This window comes from Phyllobates terribilis, unplaced genomic scaffold (genome assembly GCF_046119375.1).
Source record: "Phyllobates terribilis strain yellow unplaced genomic scaffold, ASM4611937v1 Scaffold_3__8_contigs__length_932513732, whole genome shotgun sequence".
NCBI lineage: Eukaryota > Metazoa > Chordata > Amphibia > Anura > Dendrobatidae > Phyllobates > Phyllobates terribilis.
The window spans coordinates 725,336,609-725,363,351 of NW_027362763.1; the positions used below are offsets into that span (position 1 = coordinate 725,336,609).

At 42.0% G+C, this 26,743-nt stretch overlaps 1 protein-coding gene across 4 annotated transcripts in view; it reads left to right on the plus strand.

Moving 5' to 3' along the window:
* Positions 1 to 26,743, plus strand: part of TTC7A (tetratricopeptide repeat domain 7A) — a 486,038-nt gene that overhangs the window by 48,707 nt on the left and 410,588 nt on the right. For all 4 annotated transcript variants that reach the window (XM_073672075.1, XM_073672077.1, XM_073672079.1 and 1 more), the window contains 2 exons: positions 16,418 to 16,548; positions 18,973 to 19,094. In XM_073672075.1, coding sequence (XP_073528176.1) covers positions 16,418 to 16,548; positions 18,973 to 19,094 — 253 coding nt within the window. The remainder of the gene's footprint in view (positions 1 to 16,417; positions 16,549 to 18,972; positions 19,095 to 26,743) is intronic.

Genomic DNA, 26,743 nt, shown 5'->3' on the forward strand with positions numbered 1-26,743 from the left:
CAAACATCTGCCCCAGCCGTCTGCTTAACCTCCGCTAGAGACTAAAATTATGGGGGATCCCACGCCATTTTTTTTTTAAATAAATCCTTTATTTTAACACTAAATTACATTTGAGGAGTTAATAAAGATGCAGTCCCTAAATTATTATTTATTTTTTAATTAATTTTTCCCAAAACTTTTGACATGGGCTTCGCCATATTTTTCTATGCCAGCCAGGTACAGCATCCAGCTTCTATGAACGCGCCATTTTCCGGGGCGGCTGCGGACTGCAATTTTCAGCAGGGGGGGGGGGGGGACAGAAAGCTTGGGCCCCCTGCGCTGCAGATTCCATCCCCCAGCTGCCTAGTTGTACCTGGCTGGACACAAAAATAGGGAGAAGCTCCACGTTTTTTTTTTTTATTATTATTTCATGAAATTCATGAAATAATTAAGAAAAAAAGGGCTTCCCTATATTGTTGTGTCCAACCAGGTACAAATAGGCAGCTGGTGGTTGGGGGCAGCCCGTCCCTGCCTGCTGTACCTGGCTGGACCCAAATATAGTGCAAAGCCCCACGTCAATTTTTTTTTAATTATTTCAGGAAATTCATGAAATAATTAAAAAAAAATTATGTGGGGCTTCGCCCTATATTTGTGTCCAGTCAGGTACAGCAGGCAGGAACGGGCTGCCCCCAACCACCAGCTGCCTATTTGTACCTAGCCGGAAACAACAATATAGGGAAGCCCTTTTTTTCTTAATTATTCCATGAATTTCATGAAATAATAAAAAAAAAAAATACGTGGGGCTTCGCCCTATTTTTGTGTCCAGTCAGGTACAACAAGGCAGCTGGGGGCTGGAATCCGCAGCGCAGGTAGGCCCAAGCTTTCTGGGCCCCCCCCCCCTGCTGAAAATTGCAGTCCGCAGCCACCCCGGAAAATGGCGCGTTCATAGAAGCGCCATCTTCTGGCGCTGTACCCAACTCATCCAGGGCCCTGGTGCGGTGGCTCACTGGGTAATAAAGGGGTTAAGGCCAGCTTGGCATTATCAGCTGGCCCTAAGCCCGAAATTCATGGGGTCACGCCAATATTAGACATGACCGCCATGAATTTCTAGTAAAGTATTTAAAAAAAACACAAAACACCCAGAAAAAAGTCCTTTAATTGAAATAAAGACACAATTCTTTATTGTTCTAAATTAAACCATACTTACCATCACGCCCATTCCAGCTGAAGCCAACGATCTCCTTCAATAAAAGAAAAATAATAAAGCAACCTCATCCTTACCTTTCCATGGTTCCCACGACAGCTTCAGCTCTGCTACATCGAGATGACAGGCTGGACCGCAGCAGAACGCTGCCATCCAGCCTGTCATCCTGCAGACACTGAGAAGCGCAGGCATACTTCCACTCCTCAGTGTCTGGCTGTGACGGCATCCAGATGAGCCGAGGTCATGTCCAATGAACTCAGCTCACCTCATGCACGTCACTGACAGCGTGGGAAAATTCTCCTGCACTCAGCGCTTCAGCGTGAGACTTCTCCCACGCTGTCAGTGACATACATGAGGTGAGGTCATGTCCAATGAACTCAGCTCACCTCATGCACGTCACTGACAGCGTTGGAAAATTCTCCTGCACTCAGCGCTTCAGCGTGAGAATTTTCCCACGCTGTCAGTGACGTGCATGAGGTGAGCTGAGTTCATTGGACATGACCTCGGCTCATCTGGATGCCGTCACAGCCAGACACTGAGGAGTGGAAGCATGCCTGCGCTTCTCAGTGTCTGCGGGATGATAGGCTGGATGGCAGCGTTCTGCTGCGGTCCAGCCTGTCATCTCGATGTAGCAGAGCTGGAGCCGTCGTGGGAGACATGGAAAGGTAAGGATGAGGTTGCTTTATTATTTTACTTTTATTGCAGGAGATCGTTGGCTTCAGCTGGAATGGGCGTGACTGTAAGTATGGTTTAATTTAGAACAATAAAGAATTGTGTGTTTATTTCAATTAAAGGACTTTTTTCTGGGTGTTTGTGTTTTTTTTAAATACTTTACTAGAAATTCATGGTGGTCATGTCTAATATTGGCGTGACCCCATGAATTTTGGGCTTAGGGCCAGCTGATAATGCCAAGCTGGCCTTAACCCCTTTATTACCCAGTGAGCCACCGCATCAGGGCCCTGGATGAGTTGGGTACAGCGCCAGAAGATGGCGCTTCTATGAACGCGCCATTTTCCGGGGCGGCTGCGGACTGCAATTTGCAGCGGGGGGGGGGCCCAGAAAGCTTGGGCCTCCCTGCGCTGCAGATTCCAGCCCCCAGCTGCCTAGTTGTACCTGGCTGGACACAAAAATAGGGCGAAGCTCCACGTATTTTTTTTTTAAATTCATGAAATTCATGGAATAATTAAGAAAAAAAGGGCTTCCCTATATTGTTGTGTCCGGCTAGGTACAAATAGGCAGCTGGTGGTTGGGGGCAGCCCGTTCCTGCCTGCTGTACCTGACTGGGCACAAATATAGTGCGAAGCCCCACATCAATTTTTTTTAATTATTTCATGAATTTCCTGAAATGATTTAAAAAAAATTGACGTGGGGCTTCGCCCTATATTTGTGTCCAGCCAGGTACAGCAGGCAGGAACGGGCTGCCCCCAACCACCAGCTGCCTATTTGTACCTGGTTGGACACAACAATATAGGGAAGCCCTTTTTTTCTTAATTATTTCATGAATTTCATGAAATAATTAAAAAAAAAAAATACGTGAAGCTTCTCCCTATTTTTGTGTCCAGCCAGGTACAACTAGGCAGCTGGGGGCTGGAATCTGCAGCGCAGGGAGGCCCAAGCTTTCTGCCCCCCCCCCCCCCCCCCGCTGAAAATTGCAGTCCGCAGCCACCCCGGAAAATGGCGCGTTCATAGAAGCTGGATGCTGTACCTGGCTGGCATACAAAAATATGGCAAAGCCCACGTCAAAAGTTTTGGGAAAAATTAATTAAAAAATAAATAATAATTTAGGGACTGCATCTTTATTAACTCCTCAAATGTCATTTAGTGTTAAAATAAAGGATTTATTTTAAAAAAAATTGACGTGGGGCTTCGCACTATATTTGGGTCCAGCCAGGTACAGCAGGCAGGAATGGGCTGCCCCCAACCACCAGCTGCCTATTTGTACCTGGTTGGACACAACAATATAGGGAAGCCCTTTTTTTCTTAATTATTCCATGAATTTCATGAAATAATTAAAAAAAAAAATGCGTGGGGCTTCGCCCTATTTTTGTGCCCAGCCAGGTACAACTGGGCAGCTGGGGGCTGGAATCCGCAGCGCAGGGAGACCCAAGCTTTCTGGGCCACCCCCGCTGCAAATTGCAGTCCGCAGCCGCCCCAGAAAATGGCGCGTTCATAGAAGTGCCGTCTTCTGGCGCTGTACCCAACTCATCCAGGGCCCTGGTGCGGTGGCTCACTGGGTAATAAAGGGGTTAGGGCCAGCTTGGCATTATCAGCTGGCCCTAAGCCCGAAATTCATGGGGTCACGCCAATATTAGACATGACCACCATGAATTTCTAGTAAAGTATTTAAAAAAAACACAACACCCAGAATAAAGTCCTTTAATTGAAATAAACACACAATTCTTTATTGTTCTAAATTAAACTATACTTACAGTCACGCCCATTCCAGCTGAAGCCAACGATCTCCTGCAATAAAAGTAAAATAATAAAGCAACCTCATCCTTACCTTTCCATGGCTCCCACGACGGCTCCAGCTCTGCTACATCGAGATGACAGGCTGGACCGCAGCAGAACGCTGCCATCCAGCCTGTCATCCCGCAGACACTGAGAAGCGCAGGCATACTTCCACTCCTCAGTGTCTGGCTGTGACGGCATAAAGATGAGCCGAGGTCATGTCCAATGAACTCAGCTCACCTCATGCACGTCACTGACAGCGTGGGAAAATTCTCCTGCACTCAGCACTTCAGCGTGAGAATTTTCCCACGCTGTCAGTGACGTGCATGAGGTGAGCTGAGTTCATTGGACATGACCTCACCTCATGTATGTCACTGACAGCGTGGGAGAATTCTCACGCTGAAGCGCTGAGTGCAGGAGAATTTTCCCACCCTGTCAGTGACGTGCATGAGGTGAGCTGAGTTCATTGGACATGAACTCGGCTCATCTGGATGACGTCACAGAGAGACACTGAGGAGCGCAAGCAAGCCTGCGCTTCTCAGTGTCTGCGGGATGACAGGCTGGATGGCAGCGTTCTGCTGCGGTCCAGCCTGTCATCTCGATGTAGCAGAGCTGGAGCTGTCCTGGGAACCATCGAAAGGTAAGGATGATGTTGCTTTATTATTTTTCTTTTATTGCAGGAGATCGTTGGCTTCAGCTGGAATGGGCGTGATGGTAAGTATGGTTTAATTTAGAACAATAAAGAATTGTGTGTTTATTTCAATTAAAGGACTTTATTCTGGGTGTTTGTGTTTTTCTTTAACTTTGACTATGGGGTTAGTAATGGGGGTGTCTTATAGACGCCTCTCCATTACTAACCTGGGCTTGATGTCATCTGGCTTTATAAGCTGACATCAACCCCAGCCCTATTACCCCACTGCCACCGCTACAGGGCAGTGGGAAGAGCGAGGCTAAGTGCCAGAATTGGCGCATCCTATGGATGCGCCATTTCTGGGGCGGCTGACGGCTGGTGTTTCTAGCCTGGGAGGGGGCCAATATTCATGGCACCCTTCCTGGGCTATTAATATCAGCCCCCAGCTGTCTGCCTAGCCTTTGCTAGCTATTAAATTAGGGGGGACCCCACGTTATTTTTTTTGGGGGGTTCCCCCATTTTAATAGCTAGTAAAGGCTAGGTATTCAGCTGGGGGCTGATATTAGTTGCCTGGGAAGCTCCGTGGGTATTACCCCCTTCCCAGGCTTCAAACATCTGCCCCAGCTGTCTGCTTAACCTCCGCTAGAGCCTAAAATTAAGGGGAACCCCACGCCAATTTTTTTTTAAATAAATCCTTTATTTTAACACTAAATGACAAGTACAGTAATCAACACTGTCACTGTACTTCATATATATGTGACTGACATGTTTCTATCTATCTAATCTATGTGTGATTCTCTATTCTTTCTATTCTAAATTGTCGGGTACCGATGCTGAATTGCCGGCCGGCTTTCTTAAAGAGACGGTGCACGAAAACACTAATATTTTTTTAAATAAATCCTTTACACTAAATGACAAGTACAGTAAGCAACACTGTCACAGTACTTTATATATATGTGACTGACATGTTTCTATCTATCTAATCTATGTGTGAAGCTCTATTCTGTCTGTTATAAATTGTCGGGTACCGCTGCTGAATTGCCGGCCGGCTTTTTTAAAGAGACGGTGCACGAAAACACTAATATTTTTTAAAATAAATCCTTTACACTAAATGACAAGTACAGTAAGCAACACTGTCCCTGTACTTCATATATATGTGACTGACATGGTTCTATCTACCTAATCTATGTGTGAAGCTCTATTCTTTCTGTTGTAAATTGTCGGGTACCGGTGAATGCCGCTGATGAATTGCCGGCTTTTCATGTCATTCTACATTATTCTTCGTTGTTTTACTTCATGTAGAATTAACCTACAAGGAAAGAAAGGGTTTATTTTCATTCCGATATTTGTGTCCCATTGACTTGCATTGGTTTCCGGTATCGGAATCGGCGATATCCGATACTTTTTGGGTATCGGCCCGATCCAATCCGATACGATATTTCCTGATATCGGAAGGTATCGCTCAACACTAGTCATCAGAGAATGACCTATTGTTAAAATTTTACTTTTATGTTAAAGGTGTTGTCCAGTCACAATATATTGATGACCTATCCAGAAATGTTGCAATTTTCACACCGGCCACTAGGCTTTATACTATAACTTACACCCCCTGTCTGGTCACAACATAATGATGACCTCACTTTCTGTCCGGTCACAACATCAATATGTTGTTGTGACCGGACAGGAAGTTTCAGTTATAGTATAAGGCCTAATGGCCGGTGTGAAAATTGCAAGATTTGTGTTGTTTTTTTCGCAATATCAATAGTGATTTGGAAAATGAAAGAAAAAATAAATTATCAATAATTTAAAAAAATAAATAAAAACTTTGTAGTTTTTTTCAAAACTGATTTTAATTTTTTTTAAATATTTTACTGATCACACAATGTGTTTAGCACAGTATACAGAATTCTTTGCTTAGAGGTGGCTGGAGGGAACATGTTATATGTATGCAGGGAATTTGGAGTTTTTTATGAGACAAACAAGGTTGTGAACCCCATGAAAAATATATATTAAGAAGTAAATCAGCCGAGAATGTTGAACCTGACAACGTGGTGTTTAAAGGCGCCACAATTACTGCAGCGTTCATCTTTTTAACGTTCTCATTTTGTGTTTATACGCCATAACTCGGCCCATGATTAGTTGTTACACTGACTTTAATTTACATCTGCTTTCTGGTTCAGTGGAGCAGAACATGGGTCAGATTCGGGTGTTTGCTCATTTCTCTTAGTGATCCCCAGGAGGTTTGTTCACACTTGAGCCCCCCGCTCGTTATGGTTGTGTTTTTGTCTTTTTTTTTTCGCTACCATTATTTGTCACCCGGTATAAGTTTAGCCGCTCAAACTGCAGCACAGGGTTATGACGACGCGTCTCTGCAGTTTTTCAGAATATAGAGAATTATGAGACAGAAGAGAAGGTAGATCTGGAGGAGACGAGCCCCAGGGAATACCTGGATGACATCTGATTTTGACATCCAAATATTTAACTAAATGTATTTTTTTCTGCTTCACTATTGGACCATATAGGTAATAGGTGGACGTATGCACATGGCTGCACTAGATTTGTGTCATACAGATCTGTAATATCGCACCTTTTCCATGGCAGCGATCGGCAAACGTTCATTTATTGGCTGATCTCATTGCTGTATGTGGCCTAAAAGATCAGACTTGTCGGCAGCACATGTGTAAAGAAGCGGCCATCGATCTGTTGTATTCCTGATCAGTGCCTGAAATCCATCCATGTGAATCAGCCCTTAGCCTGTGTTGAGTACGTATTGTACATCTCTGTGCCTCTCATTGTATATGGAGCTACGTAGAATCATAGAATCATAGAATGGTAGAGTTGGAAGGGACCTCCTGGGTCATCTGGTCCAACCCCCTGCTCAAAGCAGGATTCACTAGATCATCTCAGACAGATGTCTGTCCAGCCTCTGTTTGAAGACGTCCATTGAAGGGGAACTCACCACCTCTCGTGGCAGCCTGTTCCACTCATTAATCACCCTAACTGTCAAAAAGTTTTTTCTAATATCTAATCTGTGTCTCCTCCCATTTAGTTTCATCCCATTGCTTCTAGTCTTTCCTTGTGCAAATGAGAATAAAGATGATCCTTCTACAATGTGACAGCCCTTGACATATTTGTAGACAGCTATTAAGTCTCCTCTCAGTCTTCTTTTTTGCAAGCTAAACATTCCCAAATCCTGCAACCGTTCCTCATAGGACATGGTTTGCAGACCAGTCACCATTCTGGTCGCTCTTCTCTGAACTTGCTCCAGTTTGTCGATGTCTTTTTTAAAATGTGGTGCCCAAAACTGTACACAGTATTCCAGATGAGGTCTGACCAAAGAGGAGTAAAGACCGATAATGACTTACGTGATCTAGACTGTATGCTTCTGTTAATACATCCCAGAATTGTATTTGCCTTTTTTGCTGCTGCATCACACTGTTGACTCATGTTCAGTCTATGATCTATTAGTATACCTAAGTCTTTTTCACATGTACTGTTGCTCAGCTCTATTCCTCCCATTCTGTATATGCTTTTTTCATTTTTATTGCCCAGATGTAGTACTTTGCATTTTTCCCTGTTAAAAACCATTCTGTTGGTTGCTGCCCACTGCTCCAGTTTATTTAGGTCTTTTTGAATCCTCTCTCTCTCTTCTCTAGTATTAGCTATCCCTCCTAGCTTTGTGTCATCAGCAAATTTAATCAGTTTACCCTCAATTCCTTCATCTAAATCATTGATAAAGATGTTGAACAATACAGGTCCCAGGACGGAGCCCTGTGGTACCCCACTTGAGACATTCATCCAGCTGGATGTGAAGCCATTTACAACCACCCTTTGAGTCCGATCACTAAGCCAGTTATGAATCCACCTAACAGTTGCCTGGTCCATTGCATACTTGGTCATTTTTTCAATAAGGATGATGTGAGATACTTTGTCAAATGCTTTGCTGAAGTCAAGATATACTATATCTACAGCATTTCCCTGATCCACCCAGTCAGTGATTCTGTCATAGAAGGAAATTAAGTTAGTCTGACATGACTTGTTAGTTACAAACCCATGCTGACTCTGGTTAATCACTTCATTCTTATCCATGTACTTACATACATGTTGTTTAATAATTTGTTCAAAGATCTTTCCTGGTATAGAAGTCAGACTCACCGGCCTATAGTTCCCTGGGTCCACCTTCTTCCCCTTTTTGAAGATAGGAACAACATTTGCTCTTCTCCAGTCTTCTGGGACTTCTCCTGTTCTCCAAGAATTTTCAAAGATTATGGAGAGTGGTTCTAAAATTTCTTCTACAATCTCCTTCAGTACTCTGGGGTGTAATTCATCTGGACCTGGAGACTTGAACTCATTTAAGTTAGCTAAATATTCCCTCACAATCTTTCTGTTTACTGATAACTTGGATTCCTCTATTCCTTTAAAAGGACAGTGAAGATCAGTTGATGTTACATTTTCTTTCTGAGAGAAAACAGATGCAAAATAGGAATTAAAAAGTTCGGCCTTCTCAACATCCTCTCTTACCATTTCTCCATTTTCATCCTGTAAAAATCCTATAGCATCTTTGACTTTTCTTTTACTTTTGACATACCCCCAAAATCCTTTTTTATTGCTTTTGACATCTCTTGCAAGCCTTAATTCATTGTCAGCTTTAGCTAACCTGATACGTGCCCTGCAGGATCTGCAGACTGCATTATAATCTTCTTTAGATATGCCTCCCTCTTTCCATTTAATAAACATTTCTTTCTTTCTTTTTAGCATGTGTTTAAGTTCTGTGTTCATCCATCCTGGTTTCCTTAAATGCTTCCCATTCTTCCTACTTTTCGGGATTGTTAACGACTGTGCTTTGAGAATCTCATTTTTAAAAATTTCCCATCCTTCCTGGACATTTTTGTCCTTAAGGACATCCAGCCATTGGATCCCTCCTATTCTCTTTCTGAGTCTCTTAAAATCTGCCTTTCTAAAATCTAACCTTGAAGTTTGAGTCTTCACATGTCTTCCTCCTCTAGTTATCCAAAATTCTATAATAGCATGATCGCTGCCTCCTAGGGTCCCAGCCACCTTTACCTCCTCAACCATTTCCTCCCTGTTTATAAGGATTAGATCCAAAGTAGCAGATCCCCTTGTTTTCTCCCCTACCTTTTGGAAGATAAAGTTGTCAGCAAGAGAGGATAAGAATTTGCTTGACCTGTTAGTTTTACTTGAGAGAGATTCCCAACAAATGTCTGGATAGTTGAAATCTCCCATGACCACTACGTCATATTTTTTGGAGAACTTGGTCATTTGATACATAAAGAGTTCATCCATATCTTCAGCTTGCCCAGGTGGCCTGTAGTAAATGCCTACAATGGTGTCCTTTCCGTTGTTCTCTCCTTGTATTCTTACCCAAACAGTTTCCACAGAACTCCCAGTCTCTGAAGCTTCAATCTCTGTGCAGATATACGCTTTTCTAACATACAATGCAACACCTCCTCCTCGTTTATCAAGTCTGTTTCTTGCAAATAAGTTGTATCCTTTTAGCCTTTTATTCCAATCATGTGTATCGTCCCACCAAGTTTCAGTGATTCCAATGACATCATATTCCTTTTCCTGCATTAGTAGTTCCAATTCTCCTTGTTTGTTGCCCATGCTTTGTGCATTTGTATAAAAACATTTTAGTTTGTGATTGGTTTCTCTTCCTCCCATATTTTTATTATTTAGATTTTTTTGTCTTTGTTCTTCTTTTCCACTTCCAGTAGCAGAGATCTCAATAGTATTTGTCAGCTGTATGGCTTTTTCTGGCCTTTTGCTTCCCTTCCCACATTGTTCTAGTTTAAAGCTCTTCTGATGAGTGTAGCAAGGCGACTTCCAAAAATACGTGTATTTTTTTAATCAGGCCCATAGAAGTGCTCTCCCTTCTGTACCACTGTACAACAGCACATGGAGGCCTTGTGCATCCAGACTACAGACTTGTAGAGACTTCACGGGCTGCAGTACTGATTCCTTATACACAACTCCCATGGGCATGAGCCTTAGGGGTACTCAAGGATTATAGCTTTGATGGTGAATCCTTAGCATAAGCCATCAATCTTTGATCAACAAGGCCTGACTTTCCAAGGCTTGGTACTATTGCATGAGCAGTGCTGCCTGGTACTGCTGTGTTAGCGGTCCTGCCTGGTACTGCTGCATGAGCGGTCCTGCTTGGTACTGCTGCATGAATGGTCTTGCCTGGTACTGCTGTATGAGCGGTCCTGCCTGGTAATGCTGCTTGAGCGGTCCTATATGGTACTGCTGCTTGAGCGGTCCTATATGGTACTGTTGCATGAGCGATCCTATATTGTACTGCTGCATGAGCGATCCTATATGGTACTGCTGCTTAAGCGGTCCTATATGGTACTGCTGCATGAGCGCTCCTGCCTGGTACTGCTGCATGAGCGCTCCTGCCTGGTAATGCTGCATGTGCGGTCCTGCCTGGTAATACTGCATGAGCGGTCCTGCTTGGTGCTGCTGCATGAATGGTCCTGCCTGGTACTGCTGTATGAGCGGTCCTGCCTGGTAATGTTGCATGAATGGTCCTACATGGTATTGCTGCTTGAGCGGGCCTATATGGTACTGCTGCTTGAGCGGTCCTATATGGTACTGTTGCAGGAGCGGTCCTGCCTGGTATTACTGCATGTGCGGTCCTATATGGTACTGCTGCTTGAGCGGTCCTATATGGTACTGTTGCATGAGCTGTCCAACCTGGTATTACTGCATGTGCTGTCCTATATGGTACTGCTGCTTTAGCGGTCCAATATGGTACTGTTGCTTGAGCGGTCCTGCCTGGTATTACTGCGTGAGCGGTCCTATAGGGTACTGCTGCATGAGCGGTCCTTCCTGGTATTACCGCATGAGCGGTCCTGCCTTGTACTGCTGCATGAGCTGTCCTGCCTTGTACTGCTTCATGAGCTGTCCTGCCTTGTACTGCTGCACGAGCGGTCCTGCCTGGTACTGCCGCGTGAGTGGTTGTGTCTGATACTGGTGCTGCTCCTTCCGTTTACTTGAATGGAATAATCCCTAGAGCATTTTGCTTTGCAGTGCTGGGGTCCTAGGAGTTTGTATGCCTTTTCCATCTTTGCAGACGTTTTCTCTGAGTACTCTAGCTTCCTCCCACACTCCTCAGACATACTGATAGGGAATGTAGGTTGTGAGCCCTAGTTGGGGCAATAATGATAATGTCTGTAATGCACTGTGGAATATGAGGGTGCTAGATAAGTAACATAAACAACAAATAGGCACAGTTGCCAATGTAGGCAATTAAAGAAGCACTCCTCCTCCTCCTCCCATCAAAGTTTGTATCCTCTTAATATATTGCAGTCATCCTATTATACTGCACTGTGTACTTACAATTGCTCATTTTGCCTTTCTACTCAGCTAATTCTTCTCTTTTCCATTATATCACCTGATTAAATACTGACTAGCTGAATCCTTCTAAGCTCTATGTAGAAACAGGAGGTCAATTTTCCCTGCATGAGTCATAAGTCACTGCAAAAGTCTATGGTAGTAAGGAGGAGGGAGCAGCTGGGTCAGGAGTGGAAGAGGGGAATGATAAATGCAGGGACAAGAGATTTCCTGTTTCTACATGGAGCTGAGAAAAGAGAAGAAATTACTGGGTAGAAAGGCAAAATGAGCAATTCTAAGTACACAGTGCTATATAATATGATGACTGCAATATATTAAGAAGATAAATATTTTGATGGGAGGAGGAGGAGGAGGAGGAGGGCTTCTTTAAGATGAGTTAGCATTTGCTGGGGAATATAACATTGCTGGCCTATCCTAAGGATTTGCAACCAATTTTACAGTCTTAAGAGACCTCAAAAACAAATAATTTGCAGCCATTTTGCTACTTTACAGGGGCCGACAGATTACCGTGGATCGGTCCGTCCACTGCAGGAGCGAGCAGCCAGACAATAAATCCCTAGAGACATCAAAAGCTAATTTGTAAGCGCACCGACTACCTGACTCCTGGAATTAACCCAACTTTGTGTCAGTATTAAATCTTCCGAATAGTTTCTGCTTAAAATATTTCTCTTAAAATGAGGCAAGATGCCAGACTCCGTGACTGCCATTGTGTGTGTATTTATCCTCGTCTTTCTTGAACTGTTCATATGAGGAGCCGCGTGAGATGCTGATGAAGAACAATGTGTTGAGCAAATATTTGCGCTTTGGGTTCTTATTACTAATAGGAAGCGACTGGAACAATAAGCTCTGACTTTACCGGCTATTTATGTACTTAGCATAGACTGTAACAATGTAAATGTACAAAGCGAGCTGCGGGGCGAGTCCACAAGTCAGCGCCCTGGAGGACAATGAGGAGTAGTCAACCATTTAGACTAGGTTAAGGTACTGATTAAAAAAAAAAAAATTCCACTAAAAGAACAAGTCCAATAAAATCTGAAATCTCTCCTCTTTCAAGGGAACATGTCATAAAAAAATGACCTATTGTTTAAATATTTTTTTTTTATATTAAATGTATTTTAAAGAAAAAAATAAATATTATTTGTATTTTTCATGTGACAATCTGTATTAAAAAATTTTTTTTTAGAAATCTTGCAATTTTCACTAGGCCTAATACTAGACTCCTACTATCTGTTCCTTCCAGAAGACTTGTCAGCAGTCTCATTATCATCACAGACAGGATTGCACTGATTAGGGCAAAGGTCATTATGAAAGGAGGAGGAGGTGAGCTGTGATATCACCTATTAAGAATGGCGGATCTTGTGTTATCTGCTGTTAGCTGTCACTGTAATAATGTCTGTGATGATAATGAGACTGCTGAAAGGTCTCCTGTAAGGAACATGTATTAGGAGTCTAGTATAAGGCCTAGTAGCCAGTGTGAAATTTGCAAGATTTCTGATATTTTTTTTTAATATAGATAGTGATAAGGAAAAAAAAAAGATAATTAAGATTAGATTAGTGGGGGTTCGGCTTTCTGTATCCCCCATAATCAGTAGATTGAAGAAGCAGTGGCGCATCGGGAGTGGCATAGCTTAGCTCATTTTAAGGTAGTTTCTTCAATCAGTTGATTGTGAAGTTCCCAGATATTGGACCCCCACTGATCTGATAATCATGACCTATCTTAAGGGTAGTTCACCAATAATAAAGTCCTTAAAGGGAATCTGTCCAGCAGGTTTTTCCTACCTCATCTGAGAGCAGCCTGTTGTAGGCAAAGAGAAGCTGAAACCAACGATGTATCACACAGGTTACTGGGTTCAGCTGTGCAGACACAATCAGAGCTTTTAGATTTAGCAATGCAGCAGAGCTGAGGAAGCAAGCCCCGCCCACACCACAGCTAACCCCGCTCACAGCAGACTCTGTATATAATGTCTATAGACAGTGAGCTGCTTATCACAAGAGGGAGCGTGTGGCACCAGGAGGCACTGCTGCTCTAGTCCAGCAATGATAAGCTCCTGGCACTAATACAATAATTGCAAGCAAACAACAGCAGGAGCATTGCTGAAATCTGTTTTAACTCCTGCAGCATGCTGTCTTCAGTGTACATAGCAAAAGCCTGCTGACAGATTCTCTTTAAAGAGGACTCTTATTTTGTTCCCGCTGCTCGCCTAAGCCATACGTTTCCCAGATTTTATTTTTTCATTTAAAATAAAAACAAAGAGGACTATATCTCTGTAATCTTATGGCGAATATGTGAAATAAAACAAACCAAGAACTGATTACTCAGGGGAAGCAGCTGGACTAAAGAAAGAGCACATTTTGTCCTGGCAAAAGGTCCTCTTTATACAGGAACATTAATTTTGATACTCATAGATTATCTCATACAGATAGATATGGCTAAACGATGAGTATAAAAAACAATATTCTGTTTTTGTACTTTAGCTGGCCTATGTGTATTACAGTGCCTACAAGTAGTATTCAACCCCCTGCAGATTTAGCTGGTTGACACATGCAGAATTAACTTGGCATTGTGACATTTGTACTGTAGATCAGCCTGGAAGTGGGAAATGCACTGCAGCAAATTTTGTTTTTGTTTTTTTTTTGTTTTGTTTTTTTTTAAACGTAAAAAGTTAATTCAGAGTGTCATTTATTATTCAACCCCTCAAACCACAAGAATTCTGTTTGGTCCCCCTAAAGTATTAAGAAGTAGTTCAGGCACCAAGAATAATGAGCTTCACATGTGTGGATTAAAGATCTCTTTTGCCAGCCTTTTCTGACTATTTAAGACCCTCCCCAAACTTGTGAACAGCACTCAGACATGGTCAACATGGGAAAGACAAAGGAGCATTCCAAGGCCATCAGAGACAAGATCGTGGAGGGTCACAAGGCTGGCAAGGGGTACAAAACCCTTTCCAAGGAGTTGGGCCTACCTGTCTCCACTGTTGGGAGCATCATCCGTAAGTGGAAGGCTTATGGAACTACTGTTAGCCTTCCACGGCCAGGACAGCCTTTGAAAGTGTCCTCCCGTGCCGAGGCCAGGCTTGTCCGAAGAGTCAAGGCTAACCCAAGGACAACAAGGAAGGAGCTCCGGGAAGATCTCATGGCAGTGGGGACATTGGTTTCAGTCAATACCATAAGTAACATACTCCACCGCAATGGTCTCCGTTCCAGACGAGCCTGTAAGGTACCTTTACTTTCAAAGCGTCATGTCAAGGCTCGTCTACAGTTTGCTCATGATCACTTGGAGGACTCTGAGACAGACTGGTTCAAGGTTCTATGGTCTGATGAGACCAAGATCGAGATCTTTGGTGCCAACCACACACGTGACGTTTGGAGACTGGATGGCACTGCATACGACCCCAAGAATACCATCCCTACAGTCAAGCATGGTGGTGGCAGCATCATGCTGTGGGGCTGTTTCTCTGCCAAGGGGCCTGGCCATCTGGTCCGCATCCATGGGAAGATGGATAGCACGGCCTACCTGGAGATTTTGGCCAAGAACCTCCGCTCCTCCATCAAGGATCTTAAGATGGGTCGTAATTTCATCTTCCAACAAGACAACGACCCAAAGCACACAGCCAAGAAAACCAAGGCCTGGTTCAATAGGGAAAAAGTCAAGGTGTTGGAGTGGCCTAGTCAGTCTCCTGACCTTAACCCAATTGAAAACTTGTGGAAGGAGCTCAAGAATAAAGTCCACATGAGACACCCAAAGAACCTAGATAACTTGGAGAAGATCTGCATGGAGGAGTGGGCCAAGATAACTCCACAGACCTGTGTCGGCCTGATCAGGTCTTATAAAAGACGATTATTAGCTGTAATTGCAAACAAGGGTTATTCCACAAAATATTAAACATAGGGGTTGTATAATAATTGACCCACACTTTTATGTTTAAAATTTAATAAAATTCAACTGAGCAACATAACTTTTTGGTTTGTAAGATTTATGCTTCTGTTCATAAAACCTACTCTCGTTTGCAGTTTGAAGGCTCTAACTTATTTGCATCTTATCAAACCAGCTAAATCTGCAGGGGGTTGAATACTACTTGTAGGCACTGTATGTGCTACTAGCCTTTCTGTAGACTTTGTATCCTGCACCTCTGTGTCATCTACTCCTAATTTACAATTGCTTAAAGGGAATCTTTCATCAGGTTTTTGCTACCCCATCTGAGAGCAGCATGACATAAAGACAGAAACCCTGATTCTAGCGATGTATCACTTACTGGACTGTTTGTTATAGTTTTGATAAAATCACAGTTTTCTCTGCTGCAGGTCTATCAGCTGAGTTCTGTATAACCCCGCCCACACCACTGATTGGCAGCTTTCTGTGTGTAGCTGACAATCAGTGGTGAGGGCGTGGTTGGACTACCTGGCATTACTAGTCCTCTAGTGATAATCTCCTTCTGACAAAACTGTGATTTTATCACAACTACAGTAAGCAGCCCAGTAAATGACACATCGCAGGAATCAGGGTCTCTTCCTGTAACTCAGATTAGGTAGCAAAAACCTGCTGACAGAATCCTTTTGAATAAAGAGGTTCCTTTGTATATTATTTTTATCTCTGTGCAGATGTGTGCCATACAGGGGCAGTGGAGAACTGTGATATCTCTAGCATTGTCATTGCTGCCATTAGTCTCTGTTTTTTAGAATCTGAAACAAGAGACAAACTCTTATACAATATCTGCAGATTACTAATATTATAAGAAAGTCTAATACAGTTTATTGGTTTTATTGCCGCCTTCAAGGGTTGTCATTAGAGCGCTCTACAGCGACCATTGCCTCCCGCGCTCGTCTGTCTGAGAGAGAAGAAGAAGCCGTCACTTGCTTTGAGAAATCCAGTTGGATTGCACAAGTCTTCTTACAAGAATTAGACAAGGTGCGTAATAACCCAAGATTTATATGGTCTCACGACGGACAGGAGTGAATCCATATTGTCTCGTGATTCCCTGAAATGTCAGTGAAGTGTTGGAGACTTATCCTTCTTTAATAGTGGAGAACGTAATGTTACACATATACTTCACGTATATTAGCTTAGCTGTTCAGCATTTAAATACACCAAAGTCCTGCTGAATTGATGGGATGAGTCAGACCTACAGTGTAAAGCATGGTGGAAATTCAGTGCAGCCGCTTGAGTCTATGACAAGACTATCACAGACCTTTATAGCTGTATCCTTATAAATATGAGATTTAAAGCTCTCAAAGAAAATAAATCATAGGTACCCATTAGACATGGCCTAAAGCTGCACAATCACTGCTTAAAGGGAAACTATCAGGGCGATTTTACTCCAGAAACGAGTGGCATGGTTGGAAAGCTCCTAATACAACAATAAAAATGATACCTGTCTTGTAGTAATCTGATGTGCCAGTGCTGAGAAATGAAGCTTTGAAGCCACATGCAAATTAGCCTGGAAGTGACAGGACACGCCCCCAATGCGCTTCCTGGTTAATTTTTATGTGGCTTCAGACCTTCATTTCTCAGCTCTGGCACATCGGATTACTACAAGACAGATATCATTTTTATTGTTGTATTAGGAACTATCTAGCCATGCCACTAGTTTCTGGAGTAAAACCGTCCTGATTTTATCCCTTTAATAGTTTAAGGATCCAAGATTAGTCTTCTTGTGAAGTCAGTGTCCCATAGCAATCTAAGCAGCTAATGCTAGTCTTTTGCGTGAACGGTGGCAATAAATTCGCAAACCAAGTCTCCTCAAATTTATACTAAGAATTTTAAATGGGAGGAGTAATGTGGGCATAGTATCCAAGGGGACTTAGTTCAAGCCAGATTTCTTAAAGGGGCTAATTATTCCCTAAATGGCCTTAAACAAATAAATAGTGGTATATAATCCTGTATATCTGCTCCCGCCTTACCCTAGCTGCTCAGTAGAAGTCCCACGGATTTGGATGCCATGAGTCTGTAGCTGAATTCTCTTCTGCGCAGATGCATTACAGAGTGGTGTTTTGACCGATCAGTGAGGGTCTCAACACCCGGAACAGAACATAGCAGCCCCTATAAATATTAAAAAGTAACTAACATTTAATATATTTTTCTAAGTAAAAATTCAGAAAACTGTACATTATTTTGCAAATCTAAAAGCAGCTTATAGCAGACGTAGATTTAATTTTCCGATTTATTAAGAGGGGTGACCTTTTGTAATAAATATCACATAAATCACTCCAACTCACCGCTGTATAAGACTTTTGTAACATTCGCCAGTCACAGGAACTGTGCGCCATTGTGTTAGTATTAGCTTTTAGGTAGAGAACACTGACATCTGCTGGAGAGTGACGGGATAGCACTATTACGATATGAGCATGCTATGGGGAATGTGCAAGAAGGTAAATTTTCCCTATGATACCATTTATTTTACAACTAGGGGGCAGCTCTGAACTCTTTCTGTACGTGGAGGAGAAGAAAAAAAATGTTCTCTTGCTTATTATGCGACGGCATATTCAACAGCATTGTACAGAAGTTTCTCCCCACTTAGGCCAATTCCACATGGGTGTATTTCATGGACCGGATATGGACTGCCTTATAGATATTTATGGGGCTGTAAGTTCGGTTTGGGAGATCCACGGACTTTCCTGGCATTGTGGTTCATTAATGTACTAGGCCGAGAACCCATCCCAAGGCACATAATGGAGTTTATTTATGTCAGCTACTCACAATATGGTTTGATCAGTATATTTGTATTTTTTGGAGTGTGATGAGCAAACTGGAGGACCCAGGGGGAACCTAAGTAGACTCCAAAGCTACAAAAAAAGCTAAATTAGTGATCTTGAAGTTTTCACACTGGCCACTGGAGCTATTTTAGACAGTTTTTTTCTGGAAAAGTTTTCAGTAGACTCATTATCATCACAAGCAGTAATACAATGACAGAAAACACCTCTATAGACTACTGATAACACAATAGGTGATGTCACAGCTCCCCCCTCCTTTCACAATGACCTTTGCACACGCTCATTAGACGCGTTAATACAAAAGATGCTGCTAATGTACATGTACATTTCCTGAAACTTGAAGTATAAGTCTAGAATATCCCCAGAGAACAGTGTGAAAATTGCAAGATTTCTAATTTTTATTCTAAATACTGATTCTGATATGAAAAGAAAGCATTGCCCAAAATGTTTAGAAAGTCCATTTCCATGATAATAAAATGATTGTGCAGTCACCTCCATTGTCATTGTATCATGGATCTCTTTATTCTGCTTGTTCACACTTGTTTTTTATTGGTTTCTTAAATTTCAAAATTAAGTTGTTTTTTTTCCCACTTTTTTTTTCTTTTCTTATGTCTATCCTTAGAGTATGACCAGCACTCACTCCAGGACATCCAAGAGCGGCTCTTCTTCAGGCCAAGACTTTGAGCTTAACTACTTCCTGGAGGTAGCACTGGGGGCAGCCTATGCAGCACATTTCAAGAGGGGGTAAGTGGTCACGTTTTGTTGGCTACTATGTTATTACTGGAGCAATATCTTTAACCAATTAATATTTATTTTTTTTATTGTCTGGAGACCTAAAATTGACATAAAGTGAGAAAAAAATGAAAACACCAGCTCACCGGTATAGGAGATTTTCCAGAATGGGGGCGACGCACGGAGATTCCCATCCTGTTCCTGGGTGATAACAAGTGTGGAAGGGGATCCAGCAGCCACAAAAATTGGATACATTTACTAGAACATTAATACCAAAGGAAAAATAAAATCATAATGAGTGAAAAAAGGAGAAACTCCGGGTCTACGTATTTCGAGCAAGAAGCTTGGTCAAGGCTAAGAGTTTCTCGCTCGAAACGCATAGACCCGGAGTCTCTCCTTTTTTCACTCATTATTGTTTTATTTTTCCCTTGGTTTTAATGTTATAATTCCCGACCGCCCACTGTATATAAACGTCGGCGCTGCTCGGGCTCTGTGCAGCGCCGACGTTTATAAACGGTCAGTGGTCCCGCAGCGCTCAGGACCCTGCAAGCGCTGAGGGTGCGGTGCAGAGTGACAGCTCTGACAGGGGACATCATCGGGACCTGATTGATCCCAATGATGTTAACCCTTTGCTATCTTCTATATGCCACGATCTATAGCGATTGCGGCATTTAGAAGATAGTGAGAGGAGAGGGGGTCGTCCACTTACCTCTCTGACGGCCTCCTGATGTCTTACAGGACCTGCCGTTGTCATGGCAGCCAGAGGTCACATGACTGCCTCCGGGTCTGCCATGTACGGTGTCCTGCTAGACTCAGCCTACAGCTGAAGTCTAGCAGGAGACACTGACTGTGAAACTGTCAGCAGAGCTCTCATGCAATGCAATACATGTCTATTGCATTGCATGACAACAGTGATTAGAAAAATAAAAATTAATGTCCCATACAGGGACTAAGTAAAAATGTAAAAAAAAAGTCTAAAAAATGTTTTCAAACTGTTTAAAAAAAAATCACAAAATAAATAAAAACAAATAAATAAAATATTAAACCAATAAATCCGTATATTTATGCAAAATCAAAAAAAGTACACATATTTGGTATCACCGCGTCCGAAACAACCCGATCTATAAAACTGTCACACTAATTAACTCCTTCTGTGCACACCTTAATAAAAATAAATAAAAAACGGAGCAAAAAACTATGCTTTTTCATCATATCGCCAAACAAAAAGTGGAAAAAAATGTGATAAAAAAGGAAAATGGAAATAAAAATGGTACCGCTGAAAACGTCACCTTGTTCCGCAAAAAAAAAGCCGCCATACAGCTCCATCAGCCGAAAAATAAAAAAGTTATAGCTCTCAGAATAAAGCGATGCAAAAAAAAATTTTTTTCTATAAAATTGTTTTATTGTGTAAAAGCGCCAAAACATAAAAAAAATATACGGTAAGTGTAGTATCGCTGTAAACGTACTGACCCGAAGAATAATGCTGCCTTATCACTTTTACCACACGCAGAACGGTATAAAAAAAAACCTCAAAAAACAATTCCTGAATTGTTGGTTTTTGTTAATTTTACCTCCCAAAAAACGGAGGTAAAATTAGGTGAGGGTAAAACATTTTTTGTGGTAAAAATATAATTATGTTTTTTTCACTGCCCAATGTTGTAAATTAAAAAATACTCACTACTTCCCTAGATGAATTCCTTGAGAGGTGTAGTTTACAAAATGGGGTCATTTGTGGAGGTTTCTGCTGTTTTGGCATGTCAGCGACTCTTCAAATGTGACATGGTGTCTGCCACCTATCCCAGCCAACATAGCGCTTCTTTCTCTTCCGAACCCTGCCGAATGCGAAAGCAGTGGTTTTCCCCCACATATGGGGTATCGGCATACTCAGGAGAAATTGCACAACAAATTTCATGGTGCAATTTATCCTGTTATCCTTATGATAATGCAAAATTAGGGGATGAAAAACATTTTTTGTGGGAAAAATGTGAAAATTTTATTTTTATGGCTCAATATTATAAATTTCTGTGAAGCAGCTGGGGGTGCAAGGTGCTCACCACACATCTAGATAAGTTCCCTTAGGGGTCTAGTTTTCAAAATGGTGTCACTTGTGGGGGGTTTCCACTGTTTAGGCACATTAGGGGCTCCCCAAATGCAACATGGCGTCCTCTAATTATTCAAGCAAATTTTACATTCAAAAAGTCAAATGGCGCTCCTTCCCTTTCAAACCCTGCCGTGCGCCCAAACAGTGGTTTGCCTCCACATATGGGGTATCGGCGTGTTCAGGAGAAATTGTACAACAAATTTCATGGTGCAATTTCTCCTGTTACCCTTATGATAATGCAAAATTAAGGGATGAAAAACGTTTTTGTGGGAAAAATGTGAAAATTTTATTTTTACGGCTCAATATTATAAACTTCTGTGAAGCACCTGGGGGTGCAAGGTGCTCACCACACATCTAGATAAGTTCCCTAAGGGGTCTAGTTTCCAAAATGGTGTCACTTGTGGTGGGTTTCCACTGTTTAGGCACATCAGGGGCTCCCCAAACGCAACATGGCGTCCGCTAATTATTCAAACAAATTTTACATTCACAAAGTCTAATGGCGCTCCTTCCCTTCCGAACCCTGCCGTGCGCCCAAACAGTGGTTTTCCCTCACATATGAGGAATTAGCATGCTCATGAGAAATTGCACTACAAATTGTGTAGTCCATTTTTTCCTGTTACCCTTGTGAAAATAAAAAAATTTGGTCTAAAGTAACATTTTTGTGAAAAAAAGTTAAATGTTCATTGTTTTCTTCCACATTCCAAAAATTCCCGTGAAACACCTGAAGGGTTAATAAACTTCTTGAATGTGGTTTTGGGCACCTTGAGGGGTGCAGTTTTTGAATGGTGTCACTTTTGGGTATTTTGTGTCATAAAGACCCCTCAAAGTCACTTCAAATAATATGTGGTCCCTAAAAAAATGTTTTTGTAAATTTTGTTGGAAAAATGAGAAATCGCTGGTCAGCTTTTAACCCTTATAGCTCCCTTACAAAAAAAAATTTTGGTTCCAAAATTGTGCTGATGTAAAGTAGACATGTGGGAAATGTTATTTATTAACTATTTTGTGTGACATATCGCTCTGATTTAAGGGCATAAAAATTCAAAGTTTGAACATTGCAAAATTTTCAAAATTTTCGCCAAATTTCTGATTTTTTTCACAAATAAACGCAAGTGATATTGAAGAAATTTTACCACTATCATGAAGTACAATATGTCACGAAAAAACAGTCTCAGAATCAGGGGGATCCGTTGAAGCGTTCCAGAGTTATTACTTCATAAAGTGACAGTGGTCAGAATTGAAAAAATTGGCCCGGTCACGAAGGCAAAAACAGGCTCTGGCGCGAAGTGGTTAACTTACCCAATTTTTGCAGCTGCTGGATCCCCTTCCACACTTCTTTTTACGCTAAATTGACAAGCAGACATACTAGACACAAAAGCAAAAAGGACTGGCCCAGATGGCGTGATGGCATCTTGTTCACAATCACTGAGATGTAACCCAGTAATTGACCAATCAGTAAATGGCCCCACGCGATGGTAAAATCATAAAACAGCACAACAAGATGATTGTAGCCATCAAAGAAAAAGAAGTGTTGACTTACACACTTTTTGTCTCTTTGATGCTTATGTTCGTGTGCTAAGTGTCCATGGGTTGACTCCTTGACGTACAGGTGGTGTCAGCCAAATTTGTTCATTATGTAGATCGTGATGATTGGAGAAATGCAAGGGAAAGTGTCATCAGAAAATAACCTATCGTTTAGATCAAGTTTTTATGTAATATATATATATATTTTTAATTTTGACAATTTTTTTATACCACTGTTTTAAAAAATAAAATTTGTGAAAATTGTTAAGATTCATAAGGTCATTTTAGATTCGTTCTTTGTCCTTTCATGAAAAGTTTTCAGCAGGCTCTTTATCATCAGAGGCAGGATTACAATAACAGGTAACACTGCTGATCACACAGGATCCATCAATGGCAGTAAACGATGTCACAGCTCCTCCTGTTCTCCCTCCCTTCACAGTGACTTTTGCACACACTCATTAGATGCTTCAATACAAAAGATAGGGTCAGGGTCTGTTCATAGTTATTATATTTTTTATTTATTTATTTTTGTGTGTGTTTTTTTGAAGAATGTTTTAAATTTATTTGTAATAAGAATTGTTTATAGGGGAAATTATGTGAGTTGTTCTTGAAATTTTCCCCGGGTCGATCACAATTGTAATATGCAGAATGAAGTAACAACGTTTTGACCTTTTAAACCACGTGTGGGTCTTCATCAAGCTTGACAAATAAAGACGTTGGATGCCGTCTCAATGGTTTTCTTGCTATTCATTGCTGAGTATATTCACAGCGACTCGAAATGTGTTTTTTTTTATTCTTCTTTAATTACATTTAATCCATGAATCACTTACAGGATGTGAGGAATTACAAGTGTTCCATGAGGCCGGGAATGAATGAGTCAGAAGGGTTTAGAGAATGTGTTAGAATGTGATCTCTGTGTCTGAGGAGACATTCGGCTTTTCTCTGTTACAATTTGTAGTCATCGCCCGGATGGTAAAGGAAACGTAAGGCGCTGGTCACATTCTGGCGCACACAGTCCGGATACTTGTGTATGTGAATAGAGTTTCGTAACAATTAGTGATGGGCGAGAACTAAAATGCTCGGGTGCTCCATGCTTGGTTCGAGCACATTGGAATACTCGGGTGCTCGACCCGACCATCGAGCCCAATGTAAGTCTATGGGAAACTCGAGCATTTTTCAGGCGGCTCCCCCCTCGGTGTGCAGAGGGCCTAAAAATTGCCCAAATCGATGGGAATGGTGCTCAAATGACATGGGGAGAGCATGAGGAAGACCTCTGGAAGCATTTCTGACTCCCAGGTCACTGCTGTCAACAACGTTGTCAGAGGTATTACTCCACTTTTACGGACTCGCAACATACCAAAACGAAACCAAAATGGATTTTCCTGGGAAATATGTTAAGGAACATCCTTTCCAGGGTAATGACTTGTACAGTACAGACCAAAAGTTTGGACACACCTTCTCATTTAAAGATTTTTCTGTATTTTCATGACTTTGAAAATTGTACATTCACACTGAAGGCATCAAAACTATGAATTAACACATGTGGAATTATATACTTAACAAAAAAAGTGTGAAACAACTGAAAATATGTCTTATATTCTAGGTTCTTCAAAGTAGCCACCTTTTGCTTTGATGACTGCTTTGCACACTCTTGGCATTGTCTTGATGAGCTTCAAGAGGTAGTCACTGGAAATGGTCTTCCAACAATCTTGAAGGAGTTCCCAGAGATGCTTAGCACTTGTTGGCCCTTTTGCCTTCACTCTGCGGTCCAGCTCACCTCAAACCATCTCGATTGGGTTCAGTTCTGGTGACTGTGGAGGCCAGGTCATCTGGCGTAGCACCCCATCACTCTCCTTCTTGGTCAAATAGCCCTTACACAGCCTGGAGGTGTGTTTGGGGTCATTGTCCTGTTGAAAAATAAAAGATGGTCCAACTAAACGCAAACTGGATGGAATAGCATGCCGCTGCAAGATGCTGTGGTAGTCATGCTGGTTCAGTATGCCTTCAATTTTGAATAAATCCCCAACAGTGTCACCAGCAAAGCACCCCCACACCATCACACCTCCTCCTCCATGCTTCACGGTGGGAACCAGGCATATAGAGTCCATCCGTTCACCTTTTCTGCGTCGCACAAAGACACGGTTGTTGGAACCAAAGATCTCAAATTTGGACTCATCAGACCAAAGCACAGATTTCCACTGGTCTAATGTCCATTTTTTGTGTTCTTTAGCCCAAATAAGTCTCTTCTGCTTGTTGCCTGTCCTTAGCAGTGGTTTCCTAGCAGCTATTTTACCATGAAGGCCTGCTGCACAAAGTCTCCTCTTAACAGTTGTTGTAGAGAGGTGTCTGCTGCTAGAACTCTGTGTGGCATTGACCTGGTCTCTAATCTGAGCTGCTGTTAACCTGCGATTTCTGAGGCTGGTGACATGGATAAACTTATCCTCAGAAGCAGAGGTGACTCTTGGTCTTCCTTTCCTGGGGCGGTCCTCATGTGAGCCAGTTTCTTTGTAGCGCTTGATGGTTTTTGTAACTGCGCTTGTGGACACTTTCAAAGTTTGCCCAATTTTTCGGACTGACTGACCTTCATTTCTTAAAATAATGATGGCCACTCGTTTTTCTTTACTTAGCTGCTTTTTTCTTGCCATAATACAAATTCTAACAGTCTATTCAGTAGGAATATCAGCTGTGTATCCACCTGACTTCTGCACAACACAATTGATGGTCCCAACCCCATTTATAAGGCAAGAAATCCCACTTATTAAACCTGAAAGGGCACACCTGTGAAGTGAAAACCATTTCCGATGGCTACTTCTTGAAGCTCATCAAGAGAATGCCAAGAGTGTGCAAAGCAGTCATCAAAGCAAAAGGTGGCTACTTTGAAGAACCTAGAATATAAGACATATTTTCAGTTGTTTCACACTTTTTTGTTAAGTATATAATTCCACATGTGTTAATTCATAGTTTTGATGCCTTCAGTGTGAATGTACAATTTTCAAAGTCATGAAAATACAGAAAAATCTTTAAATGAGAAGGTGTGTCCAAACTTTTGGTCTGTACTGTATATAAAGCAAAATAAATAATCAAAAACAAAAATACTCCTCCACACCTTGGGCTATGTTCACACGTAGCGTTTTTGATGCGTTTTTTCACTTTTGCATTACTTTCAACTGTGACAAATGCATTCACCGGGAAATGTCATTTTAACATGTTACAACCTTATCTGGCCATGTGGTGTGTGACACATCATCAGACGCATCGTGTTTCATTCATGAAGGAGGGACTCTGAAAGTCACAAAGTCTATTTTTATAGGGCTATCAGGCAGCCTTTATTATTCTTAATGGGCCAGCAGTTGGCCCTCACTATTCTTTGAGAGCCATCAGCCGGCTATGTATACTTTTATTGCGTATTCAGTGAGTGGCAGGGCTGCCCAAAATTTGGACGCACCCCAATACCCCTTCGAAGAGACTTAGAGGAGGGCCTCCTGAAAACAATGTTCTCATTATTAGGAAGTAGGTCTCCCATTGTGTTTGCCTATACAGTGAATGCAAGGGTTGCCAAAAATTTGGAAGCACTTCAATGCCCCTTGGAAGAGACGTGGAGGTCAGAGGGCCTCCTGAAAACAATGTTCCCATTATTAGGAAGTGGGTCTCCCATTGTGTTTGCCTATGCAGTGAATGCAAGGGCTGCCAAAAATTGGGAGGCACTCCAATGCTCCTTGGAAGAGATGTGGAGGAGGGCCTCATAAAAAAATGTTCCCATTAGAAAGGAGCGGGCCTCCTATACTAGTAATGCCCATGCACTAAGTGTATGGGCTGACAAACATTTACCCCTGGGGGGTATACATGAACATACTGTATAGAATTTTTTTTTCCGGGCATCATAAACACCCTTTAAACAAAATTATGTGGGTGTTGCATCACGGACCACGGTCACCCTGGTGATATGGTGGTGGAGGATGAGGAGAAGGAGGAGGACAAGAGCAAATAGCCAAAATCAGGAAGCGTATACCCATGTGTGTGTGTGTGAAGAGGTGCATGG